Below are 27646 nucleotides of genomic sequence, written 5' to 3'. Positions count from 1 at the left end.
ACCCAGGATCCTTTCAAAGGGTGAGCCCGCCACTCGGCAGGTACTTAGCATCCTGGAGCTCCTCCCCGATTTGCACGTGGGAGTTTGCCCTCCCCGTCCCCCAGAGCTGTGCTACAGGTTCGGTCCAGGCTTGTGGGTGTGTTCAGTGAGAACCAGAGGGGGGTGTTGATTCCATCTTACCTGCAACCCGGACCCTCCCTAAAACAAGTGAGAAAGTATTACAGAATGCGTGTGGCATTAACCCACACTTCTAGGACGGGGGAAGAGCTGTGTATGTGTACCCCCCTCCCAGATCAGTGCTTAGGGAAAAGGTCTAGTTCATACACACCAGACTCAGCACTCGTTTCCTCCAAGAAGGGGCACAGAAGTTTGGCGATGGGGTGCTACAGAAGGGTATTCTCATTTTGTATTCCATACTTTTTATTTTTTTTAAGATTTTATTTATTTTTAGAGAGGGAAGGGAGGGAGGGAGAGAGAGAGAGAGAGATCAATGTGCAGTTGCTAGGGACGGTGGCCTGCAACCCAGGCATGTGCCCTGACTGGGAATCGAACCTGTGATGCTTTGGTTTGCAGCCCGAGCTCAATCCACTGAGCTATGCCAGCCAGGGCTCCATACTTCTTTTAAAATTATTTTAACCATACACTACTACTTTTGTAATTTTTCAAAGCAATAGGAAGGTATGAGGTAAACAATGGGGAACATTTATAGTTTGACTCAACATATATACACAGTGTCTTCTCCTAGAGGCATCTAACATACCTTGTTGAACATTTCTCTCATGACCAACCCACTTAGGATTCCATGTGATCACATATTTTTTCCAACCACTGATGTACTAATCAGAATTAGTTCCCAAAAACCAGAAGTTCCAGCCTGTAATACCAACTAAGTTTATTCACATTTTTTAAAGTAACTGCAACATTAAATATAAGCAAAAAGCAATACACGGTTCTTATCAAATACAAGCTAAAATTCCCACTGCTGAGCTTTGGGATTGCCCACGCTTTGCTCCTTTGGAATGTTCAAGTGCATGGAACACTCAGAATGAACTTCTAACATGGGGAACGTCGCTAATTATTTTTTTAAGTCCAAAAAGAAGCTTCGCAGGTCTTCATTCGGGCGTCCTGACTTTCAAAATGGAAACAAGCACTAGGGTGCAGCTGTTCCCACTCAGACGAGCAGGCTTGGAAAGGACAAACCGGAGCCCAAATCTAGACACGGCTCCCGGCACCGGATTTGGGATTGAGCGTACACGCATGCCAAAGGACTCCCTATTCCAACTACTGCACAAACCTCCACTCCAATCTCAAGTGTCTGGGAATGACCCAGTCAGGCTTTTCAGATCACTTTTAAATTATTCAACAGATCACGACACGATAATAAGGACCGTGGGAGTCAGGCATTCGCAGTTCGATGACAAGCCAATGCAGAATCAGGCTTTAGAAATATTAGCACCATTTTCAGTCTAATCCAGTGGAATGTCAAATTCTCCACTAAACAATTTTTGACCGAAGTAGTAACAAGTTTTTACTTCTAACATGTGCTTCACCTCACTCCCTTTTTGCCAATATACTTCTGAATATTTTAAATATCAAGTCCTGTAACATCCCGTGTTTGAAATTTCTACCCAGGACAACATTATCAACTTACAGGAGGAGGGGAATACACTAAAGATTTTTAACCTGCAAATTGTGCAATACTCTGGCTGTATGATTTCCAATAACTCAACTGGCTGTTCTATGCAATTTAGTTAGCTGAGTCTCCTAGCATAAAAATGATAAAACTGTTACATATGAAGTGGCATAAATAAATGCTGACAGCAAGATGAGCAATTAAGATAACCTATACCTTATTATAACTTCAGTTAACTTACAAAATGTTGATATGTGCTTAGAAATTTTATGGGGAGGGCTGGTATACATATAGCCAGAGGTACCAAGTTAAGTAACAGCAGTCTTTTACATTTTAAACAAAAATTAAAAGAAAGAATTTAATTCCTATTTACTTCTCCTTCACCTGGGTCCAGCAGTTGTGAATGTCATTCAGTATTCTATTACTTCTCTTAATAAAAGTAACAGAGAAACATGTTTATGGAAACTGTTTTAATTAAAAGCTTAAAACCAACATTTTAAAAAGAGAGTCTGTGGAGCAATTATTTTATTCCATATTTTAAACACCACTGGATTCTCAAGCAGTTTGACACTTTTCAACATGAAAGGTAATTTTAAACTATCTTGCTGTCTTGCAAGGTGTCCCAAGAATTAGAAACATGATTACAACCACATTAGTTGCTAGTCCATCAAATTGTTACAACTTGAAATATTTCACAGGCTCAAAAGTTAACTTGTACCCCTACAGAGAAAAAAAAAAGAAAAGAAACCCTAACCTAATGACTTAACTAAGACATAGGAAGGGAAGTCACAATTCATTCATGAGTTATTCATCGTTCATGCACATTAAAAGTACTTTAAAAACCTTGGTCATTTGTCCTCTGTTTAAAAAGGGGAGGCATGGCCAACATCGCCTCCTGGGTTGTTCCAGGTCTCCCCCTGGAGTTTTCACAAGGAAGCTCTTTACATACGAGCCTGTTTTCTGAAGGAGAGAGGCTGGCCTGTTCCAAGCCTAGAGGAAGCTGGGTGTCTAAGGCAGTCTGTCCACGGGGGCCTGCATTGCCTGCTGGGTTCCCTTCCCTAAGATTGCCCGGTGCGACACAGAGGCTTGAGCAGAACGGCGGACCCCCAGCACGCAGGGAGTGGTCTGAAAGGGCAGTATCCACAGCCAGCTGCACTGCGCAACCACCACATTCATGTGACCTCTAAGGGCCTTGCAGCGTTCGAGGACTTTAATAAAACAGCAAAAGTCACCCGAATTCACTCACCTCAAAACGATGCAAAATATTTTTGAAGTCTTTTTTTTTTTAAAGCTCATGATTCTTCAGGATGGTTTTTCACAGCTTGCTACAGTTGTGAGTTGACATTATGTGAAGATTTTGTGTGGACTAAAACATATGTGTGTCCTAAAAAGTGATCATAATACTTCCAAGACCCGAAGTACAAATATCAGGGAAACACTCACACGCACATCAAACACCAAACTCTCACTCCCACACCTCCGGGTGCTAAGTTGGCAAAGTATCTTTCTTCTCTCTCCCAAAGACTCGAGCGCACTCATCCATCCTGCCAAGTCCGTCTCCTTTGGATGGAAACCAGAGCTTCTTCAAATCACTTTTCTGTCCCCAAAGCAAATTTATTTGCTAAGGAGAAGGCGCACGTCATCCACACACACACACCCTTACATCTGGACCCGCGCCCAACCGTCCTCTCAGGCGAAGTTCTGTACAAGACCTGCCAGTAGGAATGTATTTCCACCAGAAGTGAGTATGTATGTACATTATCGAGGCTGCTATCAGTGAGTTCTGGGGAGGAAAGAGTGGAGGGAGCAGGGTGGGCCACGTCTCTGATGGACACCTGGCTGTCCCTCCTCCCCGAGAGCAAGCCAGACAACCTCAGTTTCATTAAATAGAATTTCACAGAAGTTCTAACTATCACTGCTGACTGTAACAGACGAGACAAAAGCCCGAGTGGGTGTGTGCCAGCGGCCGGCAACCCACCCCTGGTTATGTGCTCTAAACGCCATTAAAAAGTGCCACGGCCATCTTTGACGCAAAAGAGACTTCAGTACTCCTCAGGACACACTGCGCTGGGCCCTCTTTTCTGGAATGCACTTGAACTAGTAAACTATTAAATAATAAGTGCCTAGGATCTAGATGATGATTGAGAGAGAAAAGAAAACCCCCACCCAGCCCAGATAATTCTTCAGTATCGCAGTCTGTGTGAAGCGCTGAACTGAAATACAATTAAGGTTAATTGCTCAGAAACTACCCAGGTTCTAGTTTCACTATGCAGGGCATCACTGTGAGTGCCGAAACTCACGTTCGACGTGACGCTCTTTTGCAAAGCCACACGGAAGGAAACTGAGTCTTATGCTGATGTTGGAACGAACCCGCCGGCTGCACAATCGGACAGTTCCTCGGGGCAGGACAAAACCAGCTCCGCCTAAACTTGTGAAAAACCTACTGAGTGTTAAGCATCCATAGCCATTTAAAGGCATTCGGTGTCGGTATCTTAAAAGATTAAGATGCTCTAAAACAAAACCCCTTACAAGAATATCAAAGATTTAGGGAATTATCTTCATAAATAACCCGATGTCTATGGCTTCAGCTGTCACCCGACTGTGGAGGTAGGGGACCAGGGCTCCTCAAGAGAGAAAGATCTTTCGGCAATTCCCTAAGAAGAATCTCGCACAATCCACTGGTCTCTGAAACCTGGTTCCTTTCGATGTTTTTGTTTTGTCCGGTTGTTCTTTCTTTTATTTACACCGCTCAGAGGCGCCCGCCCCCCCTCAGGCGCGGGCCGAGTAGCACCTCATGTACTCCGTCACCCACGGGTCCTCCGAGGAGGAAGGCTTCACCCTCCGGCTCTTCTCCACGTCCACAGAGTGTGCCCGCTGCCTCTGGGCCAGCAGTTTCCTTCTCTCCACCTGTCTTCTGTTCTTGGCCCGCAGCGCTGACTCGTGGATCTAAGGAGAGTCCAGAAACAGAAGTAGAATAAAGAAAGGAGAGTCCAAAAATGAAAGCATAATAACTGGAGAGGCTTTTGAAAGGATGCGCGAGAAGATTCGCGGTGACGCCACCCCAGGCCACCCGAAGCAGGGCAGAGGCGAACCCAGCTCCCCGGTCTGCAGCTCTGCATGCAAAGGCTTCTCCGGAAGGGAAGGGCCGTTCCCCTGAGGCTGCGGGGCACCCGCTGTCCGCAACAGAGACACGGAGCAACCAAAAATGTCTGTGGGACTAAATTCAGGTGCAGGTGCTAAGCAATGGATCTGCATGGCCCTCCAGAAACTGGCTCTGGAAAATTGCAGAATCTGCTTAGCATTAAGCACGGCTAAGTATTCCATGAAAGGACTTTAAATGTTTTACAGAGAAATAGTGGGGGGGGGGACGCCTCCAGGGATTTTAGCATGTGAGACGTTTCACGCTACAGATAAACCCCGAGGAACTGCCCGGCCGGTCGTTGCTAAACCACGGCTGTGTGGTTGGAGGCACCGCTCCAGCACCATCTGCCGCTGGGGCTCGGGAGGATGCTCAGGAGGAATGTGACTACGGAGTTTAATCAGGACTCAAACAGTCTGCACTTTCTCTTTGTGCCTTTCCTTCATTCTCTGCTTTGGGAGGTGGTAACAGAAGAACCGCTAACACATGCAACTGTTGGGTGGCCCTACACGTGAGGACACCCCGGTCTTACTTGTTCTCAGGACATGGGCCAGGGACAGGCCAGGCCTCAGTCGGAGGGGAGCTGACGCCCCCAGGAGTGGAGGGAGGCGTCTTCCAGTGTGCCTGGGCTGGGAAACACCCTGGTTCGAATTTAGTCCCAGGAGCACAGTGGGGGGGTCTTCGGCAGGGGGCAAGAGCTACGGGGGTAGCAACCTAACACGCAAACCTATGACACAGGAGCCCGGGAAACACCAGCCAGCAAAGCCGAAGGGCCTGGGAACCTCTCCAGACGCCCAAGGCAAACCTGGGCGAGCAGCCCCAGCCCTGGTTGTGCACCGCTCCCCCCACACCTCCTGGGCCCCCCAGAACTCGAGAACCCAGACTCCACCCACGTCTTCCCCAGGCTCACTATTGGTAAACCTTTCAGGTTCTCATGACCTCCTGGCAAAAACCCCTGACCTCCAGGCAGCCAACCTCCAGAGTCCTCCCGTTTGCCCATCAGGTGCCCAGCTCTGGGCTCTCCTTGGCCCACCGCACCATGCCCTGCAGCATCCCCGCGACCCCAGGGTGCGAGAGCCAATGACAGGCAGGCGGCCGAGCCCACCCTCCGCGGAGAGGCGGAGAAGCGGGTGCACGCGCACGCACCTCGTGCACGGGGGCCGAAGCGCAGACGTTGTGCGTCTTCTGGCTTCCCGTGTCCGTCTGCTTCTCCCCCCAGCCGTACAGGGCAAACGGGTGCTTCTTTTCTTTCACTCGACTCGACGACCGCTGGGGGCTTTTCACCGCCTTCCTAGTTCCTCGGGCAAACAAGGCACTGGGTTGTTGTCGAGGCTTCGGGCCGCTGGGTGGCCTGTCAGTCTCTTTTGTCCTGATCTCTCGTTCAGGTTTTTCATTTACGTCTTTGACTGGCGATGCTTTAAAAAAAAAAAGAGAGAGAGAGAGAAAACAAGATGAAAATGCTTTAAAATCAGGTTTACACAGAATTCCCTTAAATATCTGGGCTGAAGAATACATTACGCTGGGCTCAGGAACAGTTTCACGCAGTTCAATTCACAGGTTTCCCTTTGGGCAGAAGTGCAGGAACGAGCCCGTCTGATAATTTTCAAATGGTCTATCCCACTTTATTTATTTATTTTTAGAGAGAGGGGACGGGAGAGAGAAAGAGAGGGAAACATCAATGTGTGGTTGCCTCTCGCACACCCCCCACTGGGGACCCGGCCCCCAACCCAGGCATGTGCCCTGACTGGGAATCGAACCGGCGACCCTTCGGTTCTGTAGGCTGGCACTCAGTCCCCTGAGCCACACCAGCCAGGGCAGTCTATCCCATTTTTAAATGAAAAACAAATACAGCAAGGCTGAACCAAGCCTATTCAAAAGCTCATATTCTGAGATTAAATATTAAAAGTAAGGCAGCGCTGCGGCCTCACGGCTTTCTCCAAACTCCCAGGAGCAACCGCGATCCACTGTCAGAGTGTCTGGCTGCAGGGAAGAGCTGGAGTTTGCGGTAATCACCCAGCCGCTGCACAAGGATACTCTGTAAGTTACTCAACTCAAGTTCCGGGATTCCATTACTGCCCGATGTTCCACAATTAGAGAAGATGCTCTGTATGGCTCTTACATGCTCCTTGCAAGAGCTAGCTGGTGACCTCAATTTGAAAGCACCCCCCACCCCATCACAATAGGGTGTGGTTTCCATAGTTACTCACCTGGTGCACAGCTTTGCACCCCCAGCGTGACCAGCTAGAGAGAGAGCCGGCGTGGTGAGGGGGCTTCCCCTCCGCTTGCAACAGAAACGACCACAGCCCACACCGTCCTCAACCTGTCTGCAGAGCTGGGAAGCTCGGGCAGGGGACGGGGCGACCCACCGAGGGTGAACACCCCCAAACATAGCCATTTCCCTTCACTGCCGTTTATGATTTTGCCATTCCTGATTGTTTATGAACCCATTATCTTTTCCTAAAGGTTACATTCTTCCGTGGAAACCCTTTGTGAGCCTGTGTTTCATGCCAGCCTAAACGCACACTCGGCAGCGGGGGCTCCGTGGGGCTCCTCCCGGCTCCCCCCGGCTCCCGGTCTGAAGGACACCCGCGGCCTCTGATGCTCCGGAGTTCGGGCCTAGTGATGATCTCACAGATTGCCGGGCCACACTCCCTTCGCCTTTTAAAGACAGATGTGAATTCCTGACTAAGTTTTGTCACAATTCTTCTCTCGCTGAGGTCCGTGCTCCCCTTCGAAGTACAGTGAGCCCCTGCACAGCCCGTCCAGACACAGGGGGACAGACGTGTCGTTGGCAATGACCTCGACTCTACCACACTGCTTCGTTTATTACTAAATGTTTTAAGACAGAGACAAGCCACGCCCGACTCTGGGGTTCGGTGCTCTGCACCGCTGAAACTGCACCTGCAGACCCAGCCCCCGGGCTGCCTGCGGATGATGACCACACAGGATGGCAACCTTCCCTGCTATGACACATTCACGACTCGAACGTTTCTCTGAGTGATGTGTCCACACACATCTCCTCTCCCCTGGATCTAGGAGGCGGGAGAAGGAGCCCACTGGGGCCAAGACAAAGGGAAAGAAAAGGGAGCCAAGACTTGTGCAGCTATAGTCCTGAGAAAGAAGGAAAACGGCCCCGATCCTTCTCGCAGGCTCATCGCCCGCCCACCTCTTCCTGTCCCATTCTATCTAACCCACGTCTTCCAGCCAAGCCTGCCCGGAGAAGGTGGTGCCGATTCGTGTACAGGACAGGCTGGGGCCAGCCAGAAAGGACAGGGAAGGGAACCCCAGGAAGAGGGCGCGGCTTGTCCAGAGGCATGAGGAGAAGAATGGAGAGAAACAGCTCAGAATGACAGGTACAGAGAGTCCCGTGGATGAAGGCAGGGAGCAGGGAGCAAGAGGGAGAGAAGACCCTTTCAAACCCAGAAGATTTCACTGAGCCCTGGAACTGAAGAACTGCAGAGCTTTGAACTGAAAAATGACACGGTCCCATTTCCACTTGAGGAACAAGGCCTCCAGCTGTGAGTGTGCAGGAGGGGTTAGATCACAGGCAGGGGCAGAAGGGCCTGCTGGGAGAAAACGGCAGAGCCCACTTGAGTCATCAGCAGAGACGGCAGAGTGGGGAGGCACGAGGCGACCAGAACAGGGCTCAACACACCTGGCCGGTGCTCGGACTCACCTAGGCACTCAGAGCCACACACTGATCAGACCGGCGGGCAGCTGGTACCAAGGATGCTTTCCAAAAAGGCCTCCCCAGAGCAGAGAGCCCACAACACTGGGTTAGCCTCCCAGGTGAATGGAGAGTGGACATGAGGTGGGCGCTGAGAGGCAAAGGGGAGACCTCAGCTCCTACAGGTGTTTAGAGGGGACGGTCATGCCGTCCTCCGACGGATGGCTCGCCAAAGGTTGAGAAAGCGGGGCTTGGCACCTCGGTGTGAGATGCTCTTGGAAGAACAAAGCAGGCAGCAGCTGGACCTTTCATCAGGGGCTCGGGAAAGCAGGTGGGATTGGAGGAGGTTGCGAGCGAGCAGGTGGGAGCTGTGAATCTGATCCCCTGGAAGAAATGCAGTGTCAGAGGAGAGGGGAGCACGTCAGGCCCTGGGGACACCATTGTTCACGGAGCAGGCGGGCGGAGGAGGGGGGCCCCAAGAGGGACGCAGAGAAAGAGTAGCTAGACAGGTAGAAAAACTACCCAGCACAGGAGCTGGGGAAGGACCTCCAGCGAAGGAGAGAGCAGCTAACTGCGCCAAACATCAAGGAGAAGTCAGCAGGATGAGTGAGGATGGAGACGGACTCGGCAGTGGGCAGCCAGGCCGTCTGGTGCGTGGCAGAGGGGAGTGCGGGGTGGGGGACGGATCACAGCGGGCTGCACAGGGAGTAGAATGGAGACCCCCACTCAGGTAGCAGTGGGCTCCTGGGCCAACCCTTCCATCATGGATAACATTAAAAAGGGTGACATTAACAACTAAGTGTCCACCAAACACAGGAAACTCAAGTCTTCTCTGGGGACCAGGGCCTGAACTTGTTCCTACAGATTACTTCTCAAACACGGTCGTGAGTGTACTGCGGGGTGGCCAGTGCCCAGGGAGAGAGGACAGCAGGAAGGACCGGCAGGAGCAAAAGGCTGGAGATGATGGAAGGGTGATTACCATTCACAGACTATAACACAACTGCGTTTATCCCCCTGGATGTAAAGAAATAAGACACGTTCAAAACTGTCTGCATCAGCAGGAGACAAAAGATGGAAAAGACGGAAGAGACAGAACTTATTGCTATAACATTCATGTTTATAAAACTATGGAAATAGTGCCTGGCACAAGATAAGTGTATATAAAGCTATGTTTCAAAAGCCTATTCAGCCCTGGCTGGTATAGCTCAGTGGATTGAGCAAGGGCTGCAAACCAAAGCATCGTAGGTTCAGTTCCCAGTCAGAGCACATGCCTGGATTGCAGGCCACAGCCCCCAGCAACCGCACACTGATGTTTCTCTCTCTCTCTCCCCCTTCCCTCTCTAAAAATAAATAAATAAAATCTTTTAAAAAATCCTATTCAAAAAAATAAAGTTTAAAATAAAGACGTTTTCAGACAAACAAAAACTGTTCACCACCTTTAGGGTAGAAGATTAAATAAAATCCCCCTTCTCAGTGACTGACAGACCATTCAAACAAAAATAGATTCAGTTCTCATCCAGGGCTGTGCTGTCTAATACAAAAGCGACTAACCACATGTGGCTGTTAAATACTAATTCAAATCAATCAAAATTAAATAAAAGTAAAGAGTCAGTTTCTCATTACACCAGTCAGAGTTCAAGTGCTCCGTGACCACAGGTGGGGGGGGGGGGGTCGCCCTGGAAGGTGGCACCAACAGAGGGCACGTCCATCAGCACGCAAAGTTTTATTGAACAGCCTGATTATTTTTTAAGTATCTGAACAACAGAATGCATGCTTCTGACCTATTGGATGTGTGTGTGTGTGTGTGTGTGTGTGTGTCAATCTTGTCAAGCGTGAACACGTACACAAATTTGCATATCCAAGACCATAAAGCACATCTTAGTGCATTTACGAGACTGAAATCACACGGAACGTAATCTCTAACTTCAGCGTAAACACGCTACAGGCAGATCCTACCACCGCACAGAACCGTGAACACGCTCAATGCCACAGGGTTGTCCGCCTCCAAACGACCAAAAGGGGAAGCTGCATTGTGTGCCTTTTCCGACCACGTTTTAAGATTATTTTACTGTTGCTCAGTTACCGGTGTCTGTATTTTCTCCCCCCTACCCCCCCACCCTAACCATTTTTAAAAATTAAAAAGAGTGATGATGGAGGGCATTCCTTTCTCAATCCCGATCTTATTAGCATAAATGTTAAACTGCATCAATTTTGGGGAGGGGGAGTATTTTAAACATCATAATGAAAATTAGAAAATGTGCTTAAGGGAATAATAACACTATACACCAAAACTTGCACGAAACAGCTCAAGCAGGAACCAGAGGGAAATTCGCGGCCTGAAATCCGGGTAGGGTGGGGCAAGAGTAGGGTCACAAGCTCTGAGAAGGCAAAAGAGTTTACTCCTGTATCATTATTTTGATTGACTAGCGTGTTACTTTCCGTGTGAACAGCTGTAACCCTACTTCTTCCCCACCCCGTGCATATCAAAAAAAGAAAGGCAGGGCAAATGACGAGCATCCACCTTTCAAAGTCAGAAAGATAAGCCCGAAGAAAATTAGAGTCGGGGGAAAAAGCTCATGAATCAACGAAAACACGTAATAAACAACGAAGACCGAACACGAGCCCCACCGGTTCGGTAAAAGCCACAGGCACTGGTCTGCGGCTGCGCGGGGCCCCCGAGGACCAGCAGTGCGGACGCCACCCATTCACGGGGCCACCGGGGTCGGCCTATGACCCACATGCAACAAAGAAAACTCATGTAGTAGCCAAGAGTCAGCCTGGCAAAAAGCTGACAGAATCCACACACCTCTGGACTACTGACCAGGAGAGAAGGAAGTACAAAGTAAAAAGTGGAAAGAGAACACGTGGGGAGTTCGGGTTAAGTGTGCACTGACACATGCGTGTAGTCCCTCCCTCCCAAAGCCCCACTAGAGTGAAGGACACAGGCATAAACCCACAAGGGCGAGGAAGGCGAGGACCTCAGACCACCGGTGTCAGTAAAACGCTGGAAGATGGGGTGTCGCTGGAGAGGCAGAAGTGGCCTCCCAGCAGCATGCATCCTACCTCCCTGCAGGAGGAGGGCCCACAGGACACGAGCTGACCCCCAGAAAGCACGGGCCCCTGAGGTGCCAGAGTCCCCAGCAGGCCAGTGGGGTGGCTTGCCTGTTCCAAAGCCCAGCACCCATCGGCGCCCCGCCCAGATGCTCTGACGACATCACAGAAACACGCCCGCGTTGAGAACTAGGGTCCATGCTTCTTCCCCTTGAACCCGGGGCCAAAGAGGTGTTACGTGCGACCCTAAGCGGTAAAGGACAATACAGCATCTGCCCAGCTCTCTCTCAGGGACACTTTTTCTTGGAGGCCCGCCAGCATGTCAGGAGGAAGGCCAAGCACTGGAAGATGTCACATGCCAAGTGCCCTAGCCTCCCAGCTGGGCCCACAGACAGCGTGGGGCCAAGACAAGGCATACCCTTGCGCCTCCAGATTTTGAGAGACAATTACTTCCAACCTAAAATTCCCTGCCTCACTGAATCGGGAGGGTAGAATAAAGCTACCTTTTGACAGGCAAGGTCTCAGAAAATTAACCTCTCACACACCCTTTCTCGGGAAGCGACTGAAGATCAGCCCCACCAGGAGGTGGTAAACCGAGAGAAAGGACGTGAAAGCCACACAACAGAAGCTCCTACCCAAGAAAGAAGCCAAGGAGTCCCAGGGTGGTGGCCGAGGGCCCTCCCAAGATTCAGCCAGGCAGCAGCTGCCGAGAGCAGCCACCGGGCCAAAAGAAGTAGGTCAGAGGCCCTTGGGAGAGATGCCTTCAGATGTCCAGAGTGATAGTGAACCTGATGTGCGGCTTGGATTGTGAAAGAAAGAAAAGGGAATCGAGGCAAACAAGGTAGGTGGGACGGGTTTGAGCACAGGTGCGATACTGTAGATGCTAACTGTGGAGCTAATGAACTCCACGATGCCTATCCTGCATCTTAGAGGGTGTGGGTGTGGGTGTGTATGGGTTAGGACACAGGATAAAAAAGAGAGCGAGAGCCAATAGATAATGTTAACAACTCTGTAAAAGTCAAGACATGTCAATGAAGCAATGGTACCTGGAAAAACAGAAATAAACACCAAAGGGAAACCAGAGGAGTAGGCAGTGGTACCCAAGGAACAACTACTGGTATGTGTGTGGGGGAGGGACCTGCTCTATCTTTGCAATAAGCCAGACAGGACTACATGATTCGGCCCTGGCGGGGTAGCTCAGCTGGTTAGAGCAGGGGTCCTCAACCCCCAGGCCCAGGACCATGGCTTGTTAGGAACTGAGCTCTGTCTCCAGTGCTCCCCTCCCCACCCGCAGACAAAACCGGTCCCTGGTGCCAAAAAGGTTAGGGATCACTGGGTTAGAGCATCATCCAGATACACAAGGTTGCACAGGCAAGTATCAACCAATGGGTGCATAAATAAGTGGAACGAATTGATGTTTCTCTCTCCCCCGCCCTTCCTCTCCCTCTAAAAACAACCAAATCAATAAATAAAAACTTAAAAAAGAACAATATGATTTTATGTGTATACATGGCTTCAGTAAAAGCAGGAACTAAGTGTTTACATTTCATAAAAACTCAAGAGTGCTCATCATGCTAGCGTATCAAACCGCCCCCTTAAAAACAAGGGTCTTCAGATGCACCAGACACAGGCATCGGGAGAAGCCGAGACAGGCAGGACCAGCGCAGAAGACCCTGCGTGCGGCAGTCCTGAAAGCAGGAATCGTCCCATCTTCTCCCCATGCTTCAACCAGAAATACCAGCAGAAGAGAAATAACCGACCTCAGCCGCTGGCAGGATTCAGTCTCTAAGGAAACCGTACTAATCATGAACTCGGGCAAACACGCGGGCACCATCCAAATGACAATGCTACCTAAAAATTGTGCTTTTATACTCGGGAATGCAATGGACAGCTTGAGAGATCAGTGCCCACAGGAATAACCTGGAAGGCATGTCCCCTACCCCCACCCCCCACCTTCTGTTAGCCAAATTGCTAGCGCTGATCGCTGAAGCTGGTAGTTCTCCAGCTTCTATAACAGGCAGTCAGGAGTCTGGGCGGATTCGCAGGGAACGCGAGGATGGCCAGGCAGCTCCACCACATGCACTGAGGACCGCATAACAAGACGACGGTAGCCTGGCTCCGAGACTAATTTCCTCCCCTCCTCAGCCTCCCACGGAGTCTGACTTGATCACGGCTTACAGTCTGGTGGATATAAAGTCACTCATCACTTATCCTGCACTTCCACGTCTTCATCTATAAAATCGAGATGAAAAAAAAATGGCTCTCTCTCTTAGAATCGTTTTGAATCTTGACTGAGAAAATACACACATTCTGAGATCAGTGAGTGGATGTGTAACATGCGCTCGGTAAATTTCAGTTGTTTTTCTCACTGGAGCCTCTCTAAAATCGAGCGGCCCTCTCTGGTGGTGCCTGGCCACCGTTGGAGGGTGGCAGGAAGGGGCCACTGGTAACTGCGTCCGAGGCTTTCAACTTGGCCCTCCGCACCAGCGAGCATCCACCCGGCCTCACGAGCTCAGAGCCCCACACTCTGCCGCCCTCTGCACAGGAAAGGAGGGGCAGCGTCCGGGCTGAAGCAGCGCGCGCGCAGCATCCCAGAGCCATTTCCCCAGCCACGGCTCCCCCTGCGCGCGGCGGCGGCAGCCGGAGGATGCGCACCTTTGGGTGCGTGGGTGCGCAAGAAGCGGAGGGGACCCAGCGCTGGCGAGGCACATGCTGCTCCCACCCACCCGGAGTTACGCAACAGTCTGCGTAAACAAATGCAAAATGCTCTCAGGGACAGCGCGGCTGGGCCCAGGAGTTCACACCGAAAACAACAGCCCCATTCACAAGACAGAAAGCTTAGCTCGGTGGTTAACCTCTTGGGGTCACCTTTGAGAATCTGATGAAAGCTGGGCTCCTCCTTAAAAAGTGGGCGCTTAGGAATAAACAGATGGGGCTCACTGGCTCCCTAAGGCCACCTCGGCCCTCGCGTGAAGACCCGGACCTCGCCAAGGGCACTCGAATTGAGTTCGCGGCCGGCTCAAGTCACCTGATTAGGGAAATAAAGCGGGGGGCGGGTAACGTTGGCGGGTTGACATCTTCCTGATTTTGTCGGGGGCGGGGGGGGGGGGGGGGGGGATTCTCCATCCAAAAAAGAAAAAGAAAAAGCTGAGCGCTGCGAGAAACGGACTGAGCGGCGCAGTTGAGATGCCAAGAGCACATCCAGGCCTCCGAGCACCCCCTCCCGGGCCCGGTACCTGGCACGGACGTGTCCTCCGCGTCCCGGGCCTCCGCGTCTCGGACCCCGGCGTCTTGGACCTCGGCGTCCCCGGCCTCCGCGTCCCCGGCCTTCGCGGCCCCGGCGGCCGGCCCCTGCCGCGCAGCAGCCTCAGCAGGCGGTGGCGGTGGCGGTGGTGGTGGCGGTGGCGGCGAGGCCCGGGCGCACTGGGGCGTGGGGCTCCCGGCGCCCGACGACGCCGAGTCGTCCGAGTTGCCGCCCGGGCCCCAGTCGTCCCAAAGCCAGGGCGCGTGCGCCTGCTCCAGCAGCCGGCGGCCCAGGCGGTAGTGCAGCAGCTCGCGGTAGCACGCCGCGTACTCGTCCCAGCGCGGCTCCCGGTAGCGCTTCATGTACTCGCTCTTCACCCCGCTGCCCGGGGACATGGTGCCGCCCGCCGGCCCCGAGAGCCCGCCACCCCGCGCCGCCGCCGCCGCCGCCTACGGGACAGGGACACGACACAGAGGCCCGCCCTGCCCCTCCGACCGCCGGGCCCGCCGCGACATTTAAATCCGGGGCCCCGCCCGCACCAGGCAGGCGGGGGCGGGGCGCCGGGAGAGGGCGGGGGCGGGGCGGGCGCGGAGGGCGGGGCGGGGCTCCGGGAGGGGCGGGGCGGGCGCGGAGGGCGGGGCGGAGCGGCGAGGGAGGGGCTGGCGAGCGGGCTGCCAGTCTCGGGAAGGGGCGGGGCCCTGGGGCACCTACCCGCGAGGTGTCTCACCTAGCGACCCGGCCCAGAGATTTTGGGCGGCGTGCCAGGCGGGCGGCTCGGAGGAGGAGGGCGAACCCCTGGGCTGAAGGGAGGGGGGTCACCTCGATAGCGGCTCCGAAGCTTGGAAGTCAGAAGGTGCGGGCCGCGCCACAAGGCCGCGGGAGGCCGAGGAGGTGTGGGGCGCGGGGGCGGGGGCGGACCGGGGAGTGGAGGGGTCTCCGCGTCCTCCGAGCGGCCTCCGGGGAGGGGCTTACCTGCTTTCTGCCGCGCCGGCCGGTCCTCCGCGCGCGTGGCGCAGCAGCCAGGAGCGGCCTGCTGTCCCCCGCGCTTTCCTCCTGAGCAAGATGTCGCAGCCGGCGCAGCGGCCCGCGTTGCTGCGGCAGCCCGCTGGCGGAGACGCCGCCTCAATCCCCGGAGCAGACGCCTCCCCCGCGCGCTCCCGGGCCCGGCTCAGTGGGGGCGGCTGCTTCAGTGCAGAGCGCGGGGCGCGAGGATGCGGGCGGGTGGGCCAGGCCAAGGGACGGGGCCTGTGTCACCGTGCGCCCGACCGAGGCGCCAGCGCACCCACGTCCCATCAGGCGCTGCCCCAGGCACGCGCCACTGCAGGAGGCGTCCCTTAGGGTCTGGGGTCGCCACCCCGTCCGGTGAACCAGCTATCGACTCCGTGTCCCCTTCTGGACATCCTCTCTGGTCGCGTTTCCCTGAAACAACCCCGCGTCCACACCTTGCCTCTTGCTTCCTTCCTCTCTCTTCACACCTGTTACTCTGGTTTTAACCTTTCTTATGTTTTAGTACAGCTCCTTCCTTGTCTACACCCCAAACACTTTTAAACTATTTATTAAAGCTGCCACACCACTCTCTCTCACAGACCCATTTGCAGATGTAACCTTGACATTCAGTTGCGTTGTGCAGAAGTATGCAGCGTTGCCGGGGTTGTTACAGTTTCTAAAGTGGTTCCACGCGGACTCTTCCCCCTTTTAACAGGTGCCTTCCGAGATTAATTACAAAGAGATTTGAAAGAGGGGAAGTCTGGAAAACCAAGACGTGTTTAGCAGTTAGAGAGAGAGCCTCGGGCCACCACTTCACCAACTAGTCTCTGTTCTGAGTCCTGTCCCAGCCCCTCCTCACAGCTCAATGGTCCAGAGGGTGAACACTGCCAGGCGGAACAGGTTAGACCGTTCTGGGAACTTAAAGTTAGTAGTCCAGAAGTCGTTAGCCCTGGATTGTCGACATGCCCAGAGTGGCCCTGACTTCTCCCCTCCCCAAGATAAACCCCACCCAAACTTTCACATGCATTTCCCTTTGGTTCAAGCTGCCCCAGGCCAGGGTCCGTTTCTGCTGGTTGCAACCCAAAGGACTTTAATGATGTGTAGTTGCATGAAAAAAAATGCAGAAGAACATAATCTGTTTGCATTAGCTTTGGCTGCATAATTTATTACCCCAAAACTTAAAGGTTGAAAACAAATACAAGTCATTATTTCTCATGATTCCATGGGTTAACCAGGCAGCTCCTCCACTGGTGCAGACTCGTTCATACGATTGCATTTGGCTGGAAGGAGGGCTGGGCTGGAAGGTTCGAGGCGGCCTACTCACATGCCCAGCAGTGGCTGGCTGTGGGCTGGGCTGTCCTGCTGTCCTCCCTGTGGCCTTACCCTCCAGGAAACTAGCCTGGTGTCCTCGCTGGCCTGCCCCTTGGAGAGGGGAATGACAGAAGCTGGAAGGCCTGTGAAGGTCAGAGACCTTCCACTGCATTCTAGTGCTCAAATACTGAAGTCACAAGGCCAGCCCAGAATCAGCGAGAGCGAGAAATCAACTCCACCTCTGCACGCAAGGCGCAATGGCAACTTACATCGCAGAGGGGTGTGCGTGCTGGATGGAGGGACACGTGGCCATATTTTACAATCACACCACCACACACACACACACACACACACACAAGTATTCAATATATAAGCTATGATACTATTTTCTATATAATTAAAAATGGGATTAGAAGCCCCGGCTGGCATAGCTCAGTGGATTGAGCACGGGCTGCGAACCAAAGCATCGCATGTTCGATTCCCAGTCAGGGTACATGCCTGGGTTGCAGGCCATGACCCCCAGCAACCACACATTGATGTTTCTCTCTCTCCCTTCCTTCCCTCTCTAAAAATAAGTAAATAAAATCTTTTTTAAAAATGTGATTAGGGATGATTTGTTTTCCTTTTCCCTGCACAATTACTTTTAAAAAGTGCTATTATTTTTTAAAGTGCTATTATTCGTCAGAGCTCGTCCACTTGGAAGTGACATACACCCAGTTCAACCGACGCAAACAGAAAGGATATTTATTGGCTGTGGCTGAGCTAGACCCTGGGATCCAGTCAATGTCATTGAGACTCTGATTTCTTCTTTCTGTCTCTGAGCTCCGCTTTCCTCCTGGGAAACAGCCTGTTCTCCCACTGCAAAAGGACTTGCTCCACACAGCTGTGGAAAATGCCTGTTGTGGCCCCAAACTTATTTTGTCTGCCCTGAGGACCACCAGCAAAAGAAAGCCTCCTAGTATTCCAATGATAGAGAAAGAATCTCGAGCCAAACGCAAAGCTGTTGTCAGGGGTAGGAGGTGATATGATTGGTTAAGCCTGAGTCACATGCCCACGGCTGTAGGTGGGGATAGGGTAGGAGGCTGAGATTGACAGCCCCATGAGAACGGCAGGGAACAGGGAAGCAGTGGCGCCCCAGAAGAAGGAGCAGGCAGATGAAACAGATGCCCATCTGTCTATACATTTGTATAAATGAAGAACAGGATGAGAAAGACTTGATTTGACAGTGCTTATGGGAGGAAAAAATACCCCTCTGGGATATTTCATCATAGTGAGATAGAGCTGTCAGGACATCCGATACAATCACAGCCTGTATCTACCAAACTGCAGCCTATAGCAGGGGAGGTAAACCGTCTCCCTAAAGAATCCTCTGTCCGTGTAGCACTAGAGGACGGCCAGTGTGAGTGACAGTGTCGGCTTGTTCTGCACGTGGAAGCAGGACCGAGGAGCAGAGATGACAAGATACAACTGGCACACTGTTAGGGACTTGGAACTAGTTTCTTAAGCAAGAGGGAAACTTTAGGGATGGGTCACAGAAGAAATAGGGTGAAAAATGGCCAAGCACTAAAGGAACCCCAGAAGCCAGGCAGCAAGGGCCTTCTGCCCCCCTGGACTTTGGTAGAGGCAGCCCGTGGGGGGGTCCCCTCCATGGGGGAGAGACTGGGAAGCCAGCAGAAAGGAAGGTCTGATGGCAGTCTCCTTTGCGGGCACGGGAAATAGATTTCAGCTTCAGAGGCACACAGACGCAACGTGAGAACACCTGCTAGGGACTGCACCTGGCAGGCCCTGTCACTGAGGTGAGAGCCTTTGGCTGTGGTCACCTTCAGGGGTGCACAGCTGAATTCCTGCCCCCCTGCTGCCCAGAGCCTCCTTCCCGAAGCCCCTGGCACTACGACTCCCTCGAGGAGCCGTAACATGTCCTCAGAAGGAAGGAAGAGTCCAGTCGAGGAATCTCGGAGAACGTGTTCTTTCCCAGCCATGCACCGGCCCCCGAGTCTCCTGATTCCCCCCGTGAGACGCGCCCGCCGTCAGCCACCTCCTCCCCGCTGGCCTCTGGACTGCACTGGCGTCTCTGTCCCCCTGTCTTCCCATCTCCAAACACCAGCATACTCAGGAAGCCCCCCGTCCACTCTATTTTCTTATGAATCCACCTCCCAGGGTAAAAGCTAAAAATGGTATAGATTTTCCCCAGCCTCCCTTGCAACTAGAGCACCATCGGGAAACCTAACCTCTTAGAATCAGGGTCTATGGTGCCTACACAGGGGCTGTGGGGAGGCTGGAGGATCTCCCGTTGGCCGAAGTGCCAGCTTCAAGACCGAATTCCTGGAACAGCGGAAGCACAGCGGTTAGAGACCAGGCGGCACCAGCGCCAACAGCGTCGGAAACACAAGCCACGGCGTCCCCCCAGGAGAAGCCGTCTCTGTGGGTCTCTCCCCCTCAGAGCTCCAAGCCTGCTTGCTTAGCCCTTCCGGAGATCCTGGAGGCCACCCAAGTAGCTAGCTTTTAAGTATGTCTTTCCTCCTCAAGCTAGCACAGTTGGTTTCTCTGACTAGCAGTTAAGCATTTTAATACACTGGGCTGTGCAGACTGCCTTCTCCTCTCTGAAAGGCTTCCCAGGTTCCTCAGCAACTTGCTATTCCTCCTCCTCCTCCTTTTTAAACTAAGGACCCCTCCCCCCACCACAATTCTTTCCTCGCCCCTGCTGCTCCTCACACGCTCTGTGCACTGGGATCACAGCAAGTGACTGATCACCTCTGAACACTGTGACTTCAGAACCTCCACGCCCGCCCCCTCTGCAGGGCCAGACCCCCTGGCCATCATGTCCTGTGCACAGCCTGCCAGGCCCTCACCTCCATGCTCACAGCTACCATCTTGCTGCCCCCACCAGTCCCTCCTGCTGCGTTCCCAGTCTCTGTTAGTGACATTTTTTAAATTTTATGTATTCATTTTTTTTAGAGAGAGGGGAGGGAGGGAGAAAGAGAAGGAGAAAAACATCAGTGTGTGGTGGTCTCTTGCACGGTCCCTACAGGGGACCTGGCTCACAGCCCAAGCCTGTGACCTGCCTGGGATTCGAACCAGAGACTTTTCAGTTCATAGGCATCCGCTGAATCCACTGAACCACACCGGCCAGGGCTGTTAGTGGTATTTTCATTCTTCCCGTCGCAGGGTCAGAATGTCAGTCGTCCTTGAGACTGGGCGCCCAGCTGCAGTCACTTGCTACAGTGATTGTGTCTCTCAGACAAGGTCTCATGTGCACACCCCCTCCCTCTCCGCTCGGTTGGGGTTGGACCAGCCACCGTGTCCCAGGTGGGGACACACTCACAAGCATCAAACCCCCTTCATGGCCCTGCAGAGAGCAAGGACCTGATCCATCCAGGGGACCCGCAGCCAGGGGCAGGCCTCGCACTCTTACTGCCCCGGGGGCCTTCCCAGGCCTGGGCTGCAGGGGGAGCCCCGCCTGCGGCTCAGGAGGGAGCTGTCAGAGCTCCAGGCTGACCCAGATGCTGAGTGACAACGAAGAAAAAGGACACTTTTAAAATACTCCAGCATAGCTCAGTGGTGTCTAACTGCCCTTTCCCCTTCCTGTCCATAGCGGGCATGCCCAGAAACCATCACACCGCAAAACCTCATGGACAAGATCTGGACTTAGCATGGTTTTTACTGGGTTACTCCTGGTAGATAGAACCTTACTTCTCAAGGCCATGCCAGCCACAGGAAAAATCAAGAATATATATATTGCAGCCCTGGCCGGGGTGGCTCAATGGGCTTGAACATCGTCCCAGTCACCAAAAAGTTGAGGGTTCGATTCTCAGTTGGGGCACATGCCTGGGTTCCGGGTTCAGTACCCAGTCAGGGCAACAAATCGATGTTTCTCTCCCTGTCTTTCTCCTCCCTTCCCTTCTCTCTAAAATCAATACGTGTGTCCTCAGCTACAGATTACACACACACACACCCCACGAAGCATTTAGCTTGAGTTCCTACCAAGAAGCCTGGGGAAATACCTTCAACTAGGCAGCCTGGGGCCCTGTTCCGGGCAGAGGGTTCCTGAGCGGAGAACACCAGCCACAAACACGGTCTCTGGTAGAAGTCACGTGCCCCAGACTCCTGCCTGCACCGGGGGCTTCTGGAGCCCCCCAGGGAAAAACCACCCCCGGTCCTTCACTCACTGAGAAGATGAAAAGAGAGGTTCTGTGTGCCTAGACCCAATGACCACAGACCCTGACCTTGACCACCAGTTGCTCCCCACGGGGCTCTTCTGCCCTGGCACTGGCTCTCAGGGGAAGCCCCCCAGCCCCAGTCTTTACTGGCGGCTAAAACGAAGCACCGCTCATAACGGGCGGCTCCTGAACAACACAATGTGTTTCCCACAGGGCCGGAGGCTGGAGGCTGGAGGCTGAGGTCGCAGGGCCCATAGGCTTGGACATGGGTGGGGGCCTGTCTCCTCGTTCATAGACAGTGCCTCCCGCTGTGTCCTCACGGGCAGGAAACAACGGGTGAGGAATCTCCAGGGCCTCTTTTATGAGGGCACTAATGCCATCTGTGAGGGCTCTGCCCTCATGAGCTAGTCACCATCCAAAGGTCCCACTTCCTAATACAGTCATCTTGGGGAGCAGGTTCCAATCTATGGATTTGGGGGGATGCAGACGTTCAGAGGGCAGCAAGCCCTGGCATCGCTGCCTTCCTCAGCCAGGGCTGCCTTTCCTGAGCCACTGCCTTCCCTGAATGGCCCAGCACGGTCCTCCCTTCCCTTCCCCGCCCTTCTGTCTGCTCCCCCTCTTTCCCTCCTTCCCTCCCCCCAGTTTATAGCACAGGTTTTTCCTCTCTCTCTCTCTCTCTCTTCCCCTCCCTCCCCCCTCATCCCCCCCTTCTCTCTCTCCTGGACTTCCAAGTGCCTCTGTCTCCCTCCAGAACAAACCCCGCTCCCCGATGTTCCCATTCTCGGTCCCATCGAACAAAGAAGCAAAAATATCCACAATTAACTTGACTGCACGCGGCAGTGCGGCCCCCATGGCTGTGTGGCATGGAACACTGTGTGCCGTCTCAACTGGCTGCAGGGGCCCCCTGCCCGCTTTGGGGGAGAGCAAGCCCAGGCTGCGGTTCTTGCTGTCTTGCTCTGGGCAGCAGAATGCTGAGCCCTGGGGTGCCGGCTGTGTGCGTTTCTGAAGAAATCCTCGGCCCCGTCTGCGCAGACTCCAGCTGTTCAGCCCCTCGCAGATCGAGACACCAACCTCTGCCGGTGGCGGCTGCACCATTTCATGAGCAGACGGACATGCTACTGTGCACTTAGTGAGGCAGCAGAGAACACCTACACCCCAGGATTCCCCCCCCAGGGAATACGGCCCCCGACTCCACTAGTCTGGGGAGCAAGAAAATATTCCGCATGGATGGTTGCTAATGGATACGCTCTCACCGCACTGCTCCAGGAATTCCAAATTCCAGTGCTTTCCTTGCCTCCTAGCCAATCCACTGGAAAACAGTGTACGTCAAGAGCATTGCGCTGGCCCCTCACAGAAGTGCTTTTTCTCAGTTGCACGTCGAGGCCTCTACAAGGGAGGTGAAACTGTCCATTAAATCTGTGCAAGGGAGGTACGGTGACCCCGCCCACAACTTCTCCCGATATCCCCTCGTGAAAACCCAGAGCGGAAATTTGTCTGTGTTCTTTATTGACAAGTGGACTTATTTTTAAGCCTTTGCACACTGAAAAGTCCATGGTTTTTTTTGCTTTGACTGCTCTATAGTATGGAGCTTTGGGGCACTAACCTACCACAACTTCGTTCGATTGTCTACTCGTGTTTTTCTGGCTCTGGCTTCCCCCTTTCTCCTCTGCTTGTAAGATGTGTATTTGGGGACCTTACCTAAGTCCTTCTTTAACTGTTTGAAAATTGTTATTCATTCTCCAGAATTCATGTAAAATGCAAACATTTTTCAATTCAACGAGACTTGCGGGAAGATGGAATGTGAAACCACACAGGTCTCACATAGGAAGGCAAGTTTTATGTTGAATGTCTTAGTTGGAAACCCATATCTAAACATACTTCAGTGCTTTTGCAGTTGAGGGTGGGTATAGCAAGCCACAGGTTGATGGATAAAAATGAAAATGGACAGTTTGCGTTTCTGGTTTTACATGGTAGCTGCTCATGTGTTAAGGTGCTGGGTGGAGAGGAGGCGGGGCAAAGAGGTCTCGTACAGAGTGGCGTGTAGGGAGTCTCTCTGCTCACCCCCTCTGCCCTGCCCACCCCACCCCGCCCCCCCATGAGGCAGTCGGCTAGCCGGAGAGTCGCGGTGCAGCTCTGTGTGACAGCGTCCTCTGGGACGCTTAGCTTTGAAATACCGTTCTTGGACAAAGGAAGAGGCCCTGGAATCATTCCACAGCGGCAACAGGAGTCTGTGTCTCACTTAAATAGGGGGAAGTCCTCCCCCCAGGGAGTCAGAGCTCCCGGGTCCTTTCGTCTTGTGACGTGGCCACCCCAATGCGTAGCCGCCAGGTCCTCGTGCTACTGCCACACTCCCGATGCCTCTGACACCAGGCGGGTACGTTTCCCACGCTTCAGACAGTTCTGCCACGCCAGCAGGGCGACCTACAGTTCAGCTCAGTTCCGACACTCTCTGCCTGGAGTTAGCGTCAGACCCCACAGGCTAGGGACTCCGTCTCGCGGGACTGCCTCTGTTTCGGATGCCAATCACAAGCAGTAGGTCCCCAGTTCACCCCAACTTCTGTCTGACTTGGTTGCAAATCAGTGGTTCCCTGACCCCCCGTCCTTGGAGTCAATCGTTGGCTAGGGCAGCTCCCAGAACTCAGGGCCACAGTGACTCAGGTTCGCTGGTTTACTAAAAGGATGTGACGGAGCTTGTCCAGGAGCAGCCCAGTGAAGAGACACGTACAGCAAGGTCCAGAGGGTCCCGAGCGCGGGTGCTTCTGCCCCTGTGGACTTGGGGTGGGCAGGCTCCTGGCATGTAGGTGTGCTCCTCAATCCGGAAGCTCTCAGAATCCAACGTGGGGGCGTTCTGGGGAGGCTCCATCATGCAGGTGTGATCGATCACTAACTCAGTCTCCTGCCTCTCTCCCCTTCCCAGCGGATGGGGAGCAGGACTGAAAATCTCAAGCTGCTAATTGTGTGTCGGTGGCCAGCCCACATCCTGAAGCCAGCCGGGGACCCACCAAGTCACCTTGTTAGAACAAGACAATACTGGCACCCAGGAAATTCCGAGGGATTTGGCAGCTCTGTGTCAAGAGCCAAAGTCAAAGTCCAAATATTAGAACAAAAGATACTCCTAGTGTTCTGATCACTTAGGAGATGTCATGGACTTTAGGACTTTGGCGACAGGAGTTGGGGACAGTGACCGATGTATACGCGTTCTGTTATTTCACAGGGATGGAGAAGACACACCAGCTCTCCACATCCAGGGCCGTGAAGTGACCCCTGACCTTTTTCAATCTGATCACGTGACCCCAACCAACCGCACAGGAAAATGTGAGGAAGCACGTGGTCCTCACTGGCGGAGCACTGTGTCTGCCACGGTCAGCCACGTGGACTGCAAATAGGGTCCCTCTGCATTGCTGAGACTGCCTGGACCTGGGGTCCTCCCTCCTGTTGTCACGTGGGCGCACGTCAGCTTGTCCTTAAACTCCATGCAGGCCTTCTGTCCCCCAGAGCCCTGCACTGCCTCTCACCGGACATGCTGTGCACCCAGCCCCACACCCCCACCGGGACACGTGGTCGCTCTCCCGCACTTCCGCAATCACCTTGTGGAGTCGCAGCTGTCTCCTCTCCGGAGCATGAGGTCTCCGAGGCAGGTACAAGACCCCTTCGCCGGGCAGGTAGGGATGGAGCCCCCTTGGTGGGGGCCTGGACCCCCCCCCCCGGTTGGGTGCCTGGTGCTGGCGGAAGATCAGACTCAACGTGCACAAGGCCCGCCCTCGACCAGGGCCCAGGGAGCAAATGTGCAGCAAGCGGTAGCATCACTTCTGATGTGGAAGAAAATATAAACCAGATGGAAGACTTCTGGAAAAGGGAACATTTGAGAAGAAACTGAGGCTTACCCCAGCCTCACCTTCCCCTCCCTGGGAGGAGGTAAGTGTCTTTTTCTCCACCGATCCTTAGTTTTCTCAGTGTTCATACTGGGCATCTCTTTGCTTCTTACAGTAAAGAACTAAAAACATCCATGTCTGAAATTTTAGAAAGTTTCCTCCCCTCTCCTTGGTATGACAGGCTTCCGGGGGCCTCCCCCTGTGTTCTCTGTCTGTTGCTGTTCCTGGACCCTAAAATGCACGCCCCGGGGCTGCAGGGAGAGGGGGCTGAGCAGAAACTGGGTGGGAAGTGAGTTTCATGGACAACGGCCCCGGCAGGACCAGGTGGATGAGGACGCTGCAGGAGGGCGGTGCGGGACTGTGTGTATTTTACAGTCACTTCAAAGTGAGGTCTACTTAACTCCCCGGTTACGTTTTGCATGCATTGCCAAGATGTCTCTTCCATATTTAGCCATCCAGAGTCAAACTCGACATTCATCCTCGTTACGCTGCCACCTAAAACGACTACACACAGGATGGCGAGGCAAAGGCAAGCTCTGGTTTCCGGGAAAGCGCATGAGGACGTCTCTGGGGGCAGAAATGGACACAGAACACAGGGCACCGGAGCCTCCTCCCGGGCACGTTGGAAGTCCGGACATTTCCACGCCCGCCAGCTGGGGTCCTCAGGGACTGCGGGTTCCGTGGGGCCCGGCTTCCCTCACGGGCTCGGATGGCCGTCCCAGGGCAGCGGGCCACCGAGGATTAGAGAGGGTAAGTGATACCATGATGCGACTCAGACTTGAGTATCTGCTTCCTCCTCCCCAGACTTCGAGTTCTGATGTGGTCCACTTGCCAAGGCCAAAGTCCTCATGTGCCTCCTGCATAAATAGCATCTCTGGAGGGGACCTCGGGGTGGGGGAGGGGGCTGGACCTGAAGGCCTCGGCTGAGACCAGAAAGGGGAGAATGTATAAAGTTCTTCATCAGCGGTGGCCTTGCGTGTCCTGGAAGCACCGAGCCACGCCCTACGCAGACCTGAGGTTTTTACCGAGAACTGCACTTTGGAGTCAGACTTGGGGTTTCACAACAACGGTGGTCAGCATTTGAGGGTTCCCTTAGAAGCTGAGGAACTAAGCTTGGGGGGATTGAGATGCCCAAAAGAACAGAAGACTTCGTCCCAGAAGGGGCTGATGGCCTGGTTTATTTAAGAAACTGAACCCCACCCTGGCAGGCGTAGCTCAGTGGATTGAGCTCGGGCTGCGAACCAAAGTGTCGCAGGTTCGATTCCCAGTCAGGGCACACGCCTGGGTTGCGGGCCACGGCCCCCAGCAACCACACATTGATGTTTCTCTCTCTCTCTCTATCTCCCTCCCTTCTCTCTCTAAAAATAAATAAATAAAACCTTTAAAAAAAAAAAAGAAACTCAACCCCCCTTCATGGTTTTCTGACTCCATGCTGCTGCATCCAGCCCGGCGCTCTGCAGGCACCTCGAGTGTTGGGTCACACTTTGCGCCTTCTCACCATCTGGGCACACGTGCCCCATCTGGGTTCCCCGAAGGAACAGGAGTGGACTTTGGGGGCGAGTGTATTTGAAGAGGGGCCAGCCGAGCTGATGCTGACTGCAGAAACCCACACCCTGTGAGTGACTCGCAACCCCAGCACCCTGCAAACCGCCAGGCTGAGATCTGATACCTAAACGCACCACCCACGCCAGAGATCCAAGGCGTCGAAGCTGCCGAGCGCTCTGCCCGAATGCACTGTGCGTGCCAGAGGCCACTGTGAGTGCTGGTTTAATCCACAGCACGCCACTACCCCAGTGTCCTTACCGCTGACCGCTGACCGTCCCGGCTGCATCCCCGTAGGCTTGGAAGCCTGAGTGCAGGGGGCGGAGGGCCAGGACCAACTGCAAAGGGCAACAGAGCCAGGTTCTAGCCCCACCCCTTGGTCCTGCAGGAAGTGAGGGTGCAGCTGGATCAGGGTAGTGAGGGGAAGGGGGGAACTCTGCCAAGCCACCCCTATCCGCTGTAGGCCTGTAGGGAGGGCGAGGCCACCTGCGCCCTGAAGAGTGAGGCAGGAGCCAGGTGGAATGAGCGCAAGGCGAGGGAAGGGTCAGTGCTACTACATCCCCAGGGACAACCTGGGGCTGGTGGTCTCCAAGGAACAGCATGGAACCAGTGGGAACAGCCGGGGTCCCCTGCCTCCTGGGGGCTAGTACGTGTGCCAGAGGAAGTGTCCTGATTTCTCAGTGAATCCCAAAGTTGCTTTCCTGCCTGCAGGCCAGACAAGGGCTTACATGTGCTCGTGAGAGTACATTGTGCATGACCTGTCACCCATGTTTTGCTGCTCAAGAGGCGGCGGATAACAGACGACACCGACTGCATGGATGATAGCAAACCGCCCGGCTCCTGTCTCTCAGGCTGACCCCGAACACCAACCGCTCTGCCCCAACTGTCATTTAAATCATAGTTACTGACCTCAGTTCCCAAACCTACCCAGGAGTACATGAAAATACCCAGGAACCCCACAGAGCTCAGGCATCTGACGAATTTGCTGGAGCAGCTCACAGAACCCAGAGAGACATTTCATTCTCGATTGCTGGTTTATTATA

The 27646-nt window shown here is 53.6% G+C and overlaps 1 protein-coding gene across 1 annotated transcript; it reads right to left on the bottom strand.

The window, feature by feature from the left end:
- Window positions 1-877: 877 nt before the first annotated feature.
- Window positions 878-15288, bottom strand: LOC114512426 (centriole, cilia and spindle associated protein). Its single transcript, XM_036016049.1, has 3 exons — window positions 14727-15288; window positions 5919-6187; window positions 878-4579 (listed from the first exon to the last, which is right to left on the bottom strand). Exons 1-3 carry the CDS (start codon window positions 15127-15129, stop codon window positions 4403-4405), a joined length of 849 nt encoding a protein of 282 aa, XP_035871942.1. The 5' UTR covers window positions 15130-15288; the 3' UTR covers window positions 878-4402.
- Window positions 15289-27646: the final 12358 nt, after the last annotated feature.

Source organism: Phyllostomus discolor, chromosome 15, assembly GCF_004126475.2.
Source record: "Phyllostomus discolor isolate MPI-MPIP mPhyDis1 chromosome 15, mPhyDis1.pri.v3, whole genome shotgun sequence".
Taxonomy (NCBI): Eukaryota; Metazoa; Chordata; class Mammalia; order Chiroptera; family Phyllostomidae; genus Phyllostomus; species Phyllostomus discolor.
Note: the sequence above shows the minus strand (reverse complement) of the source record. Positions and strands in the feature narration are given on the sequence as shown.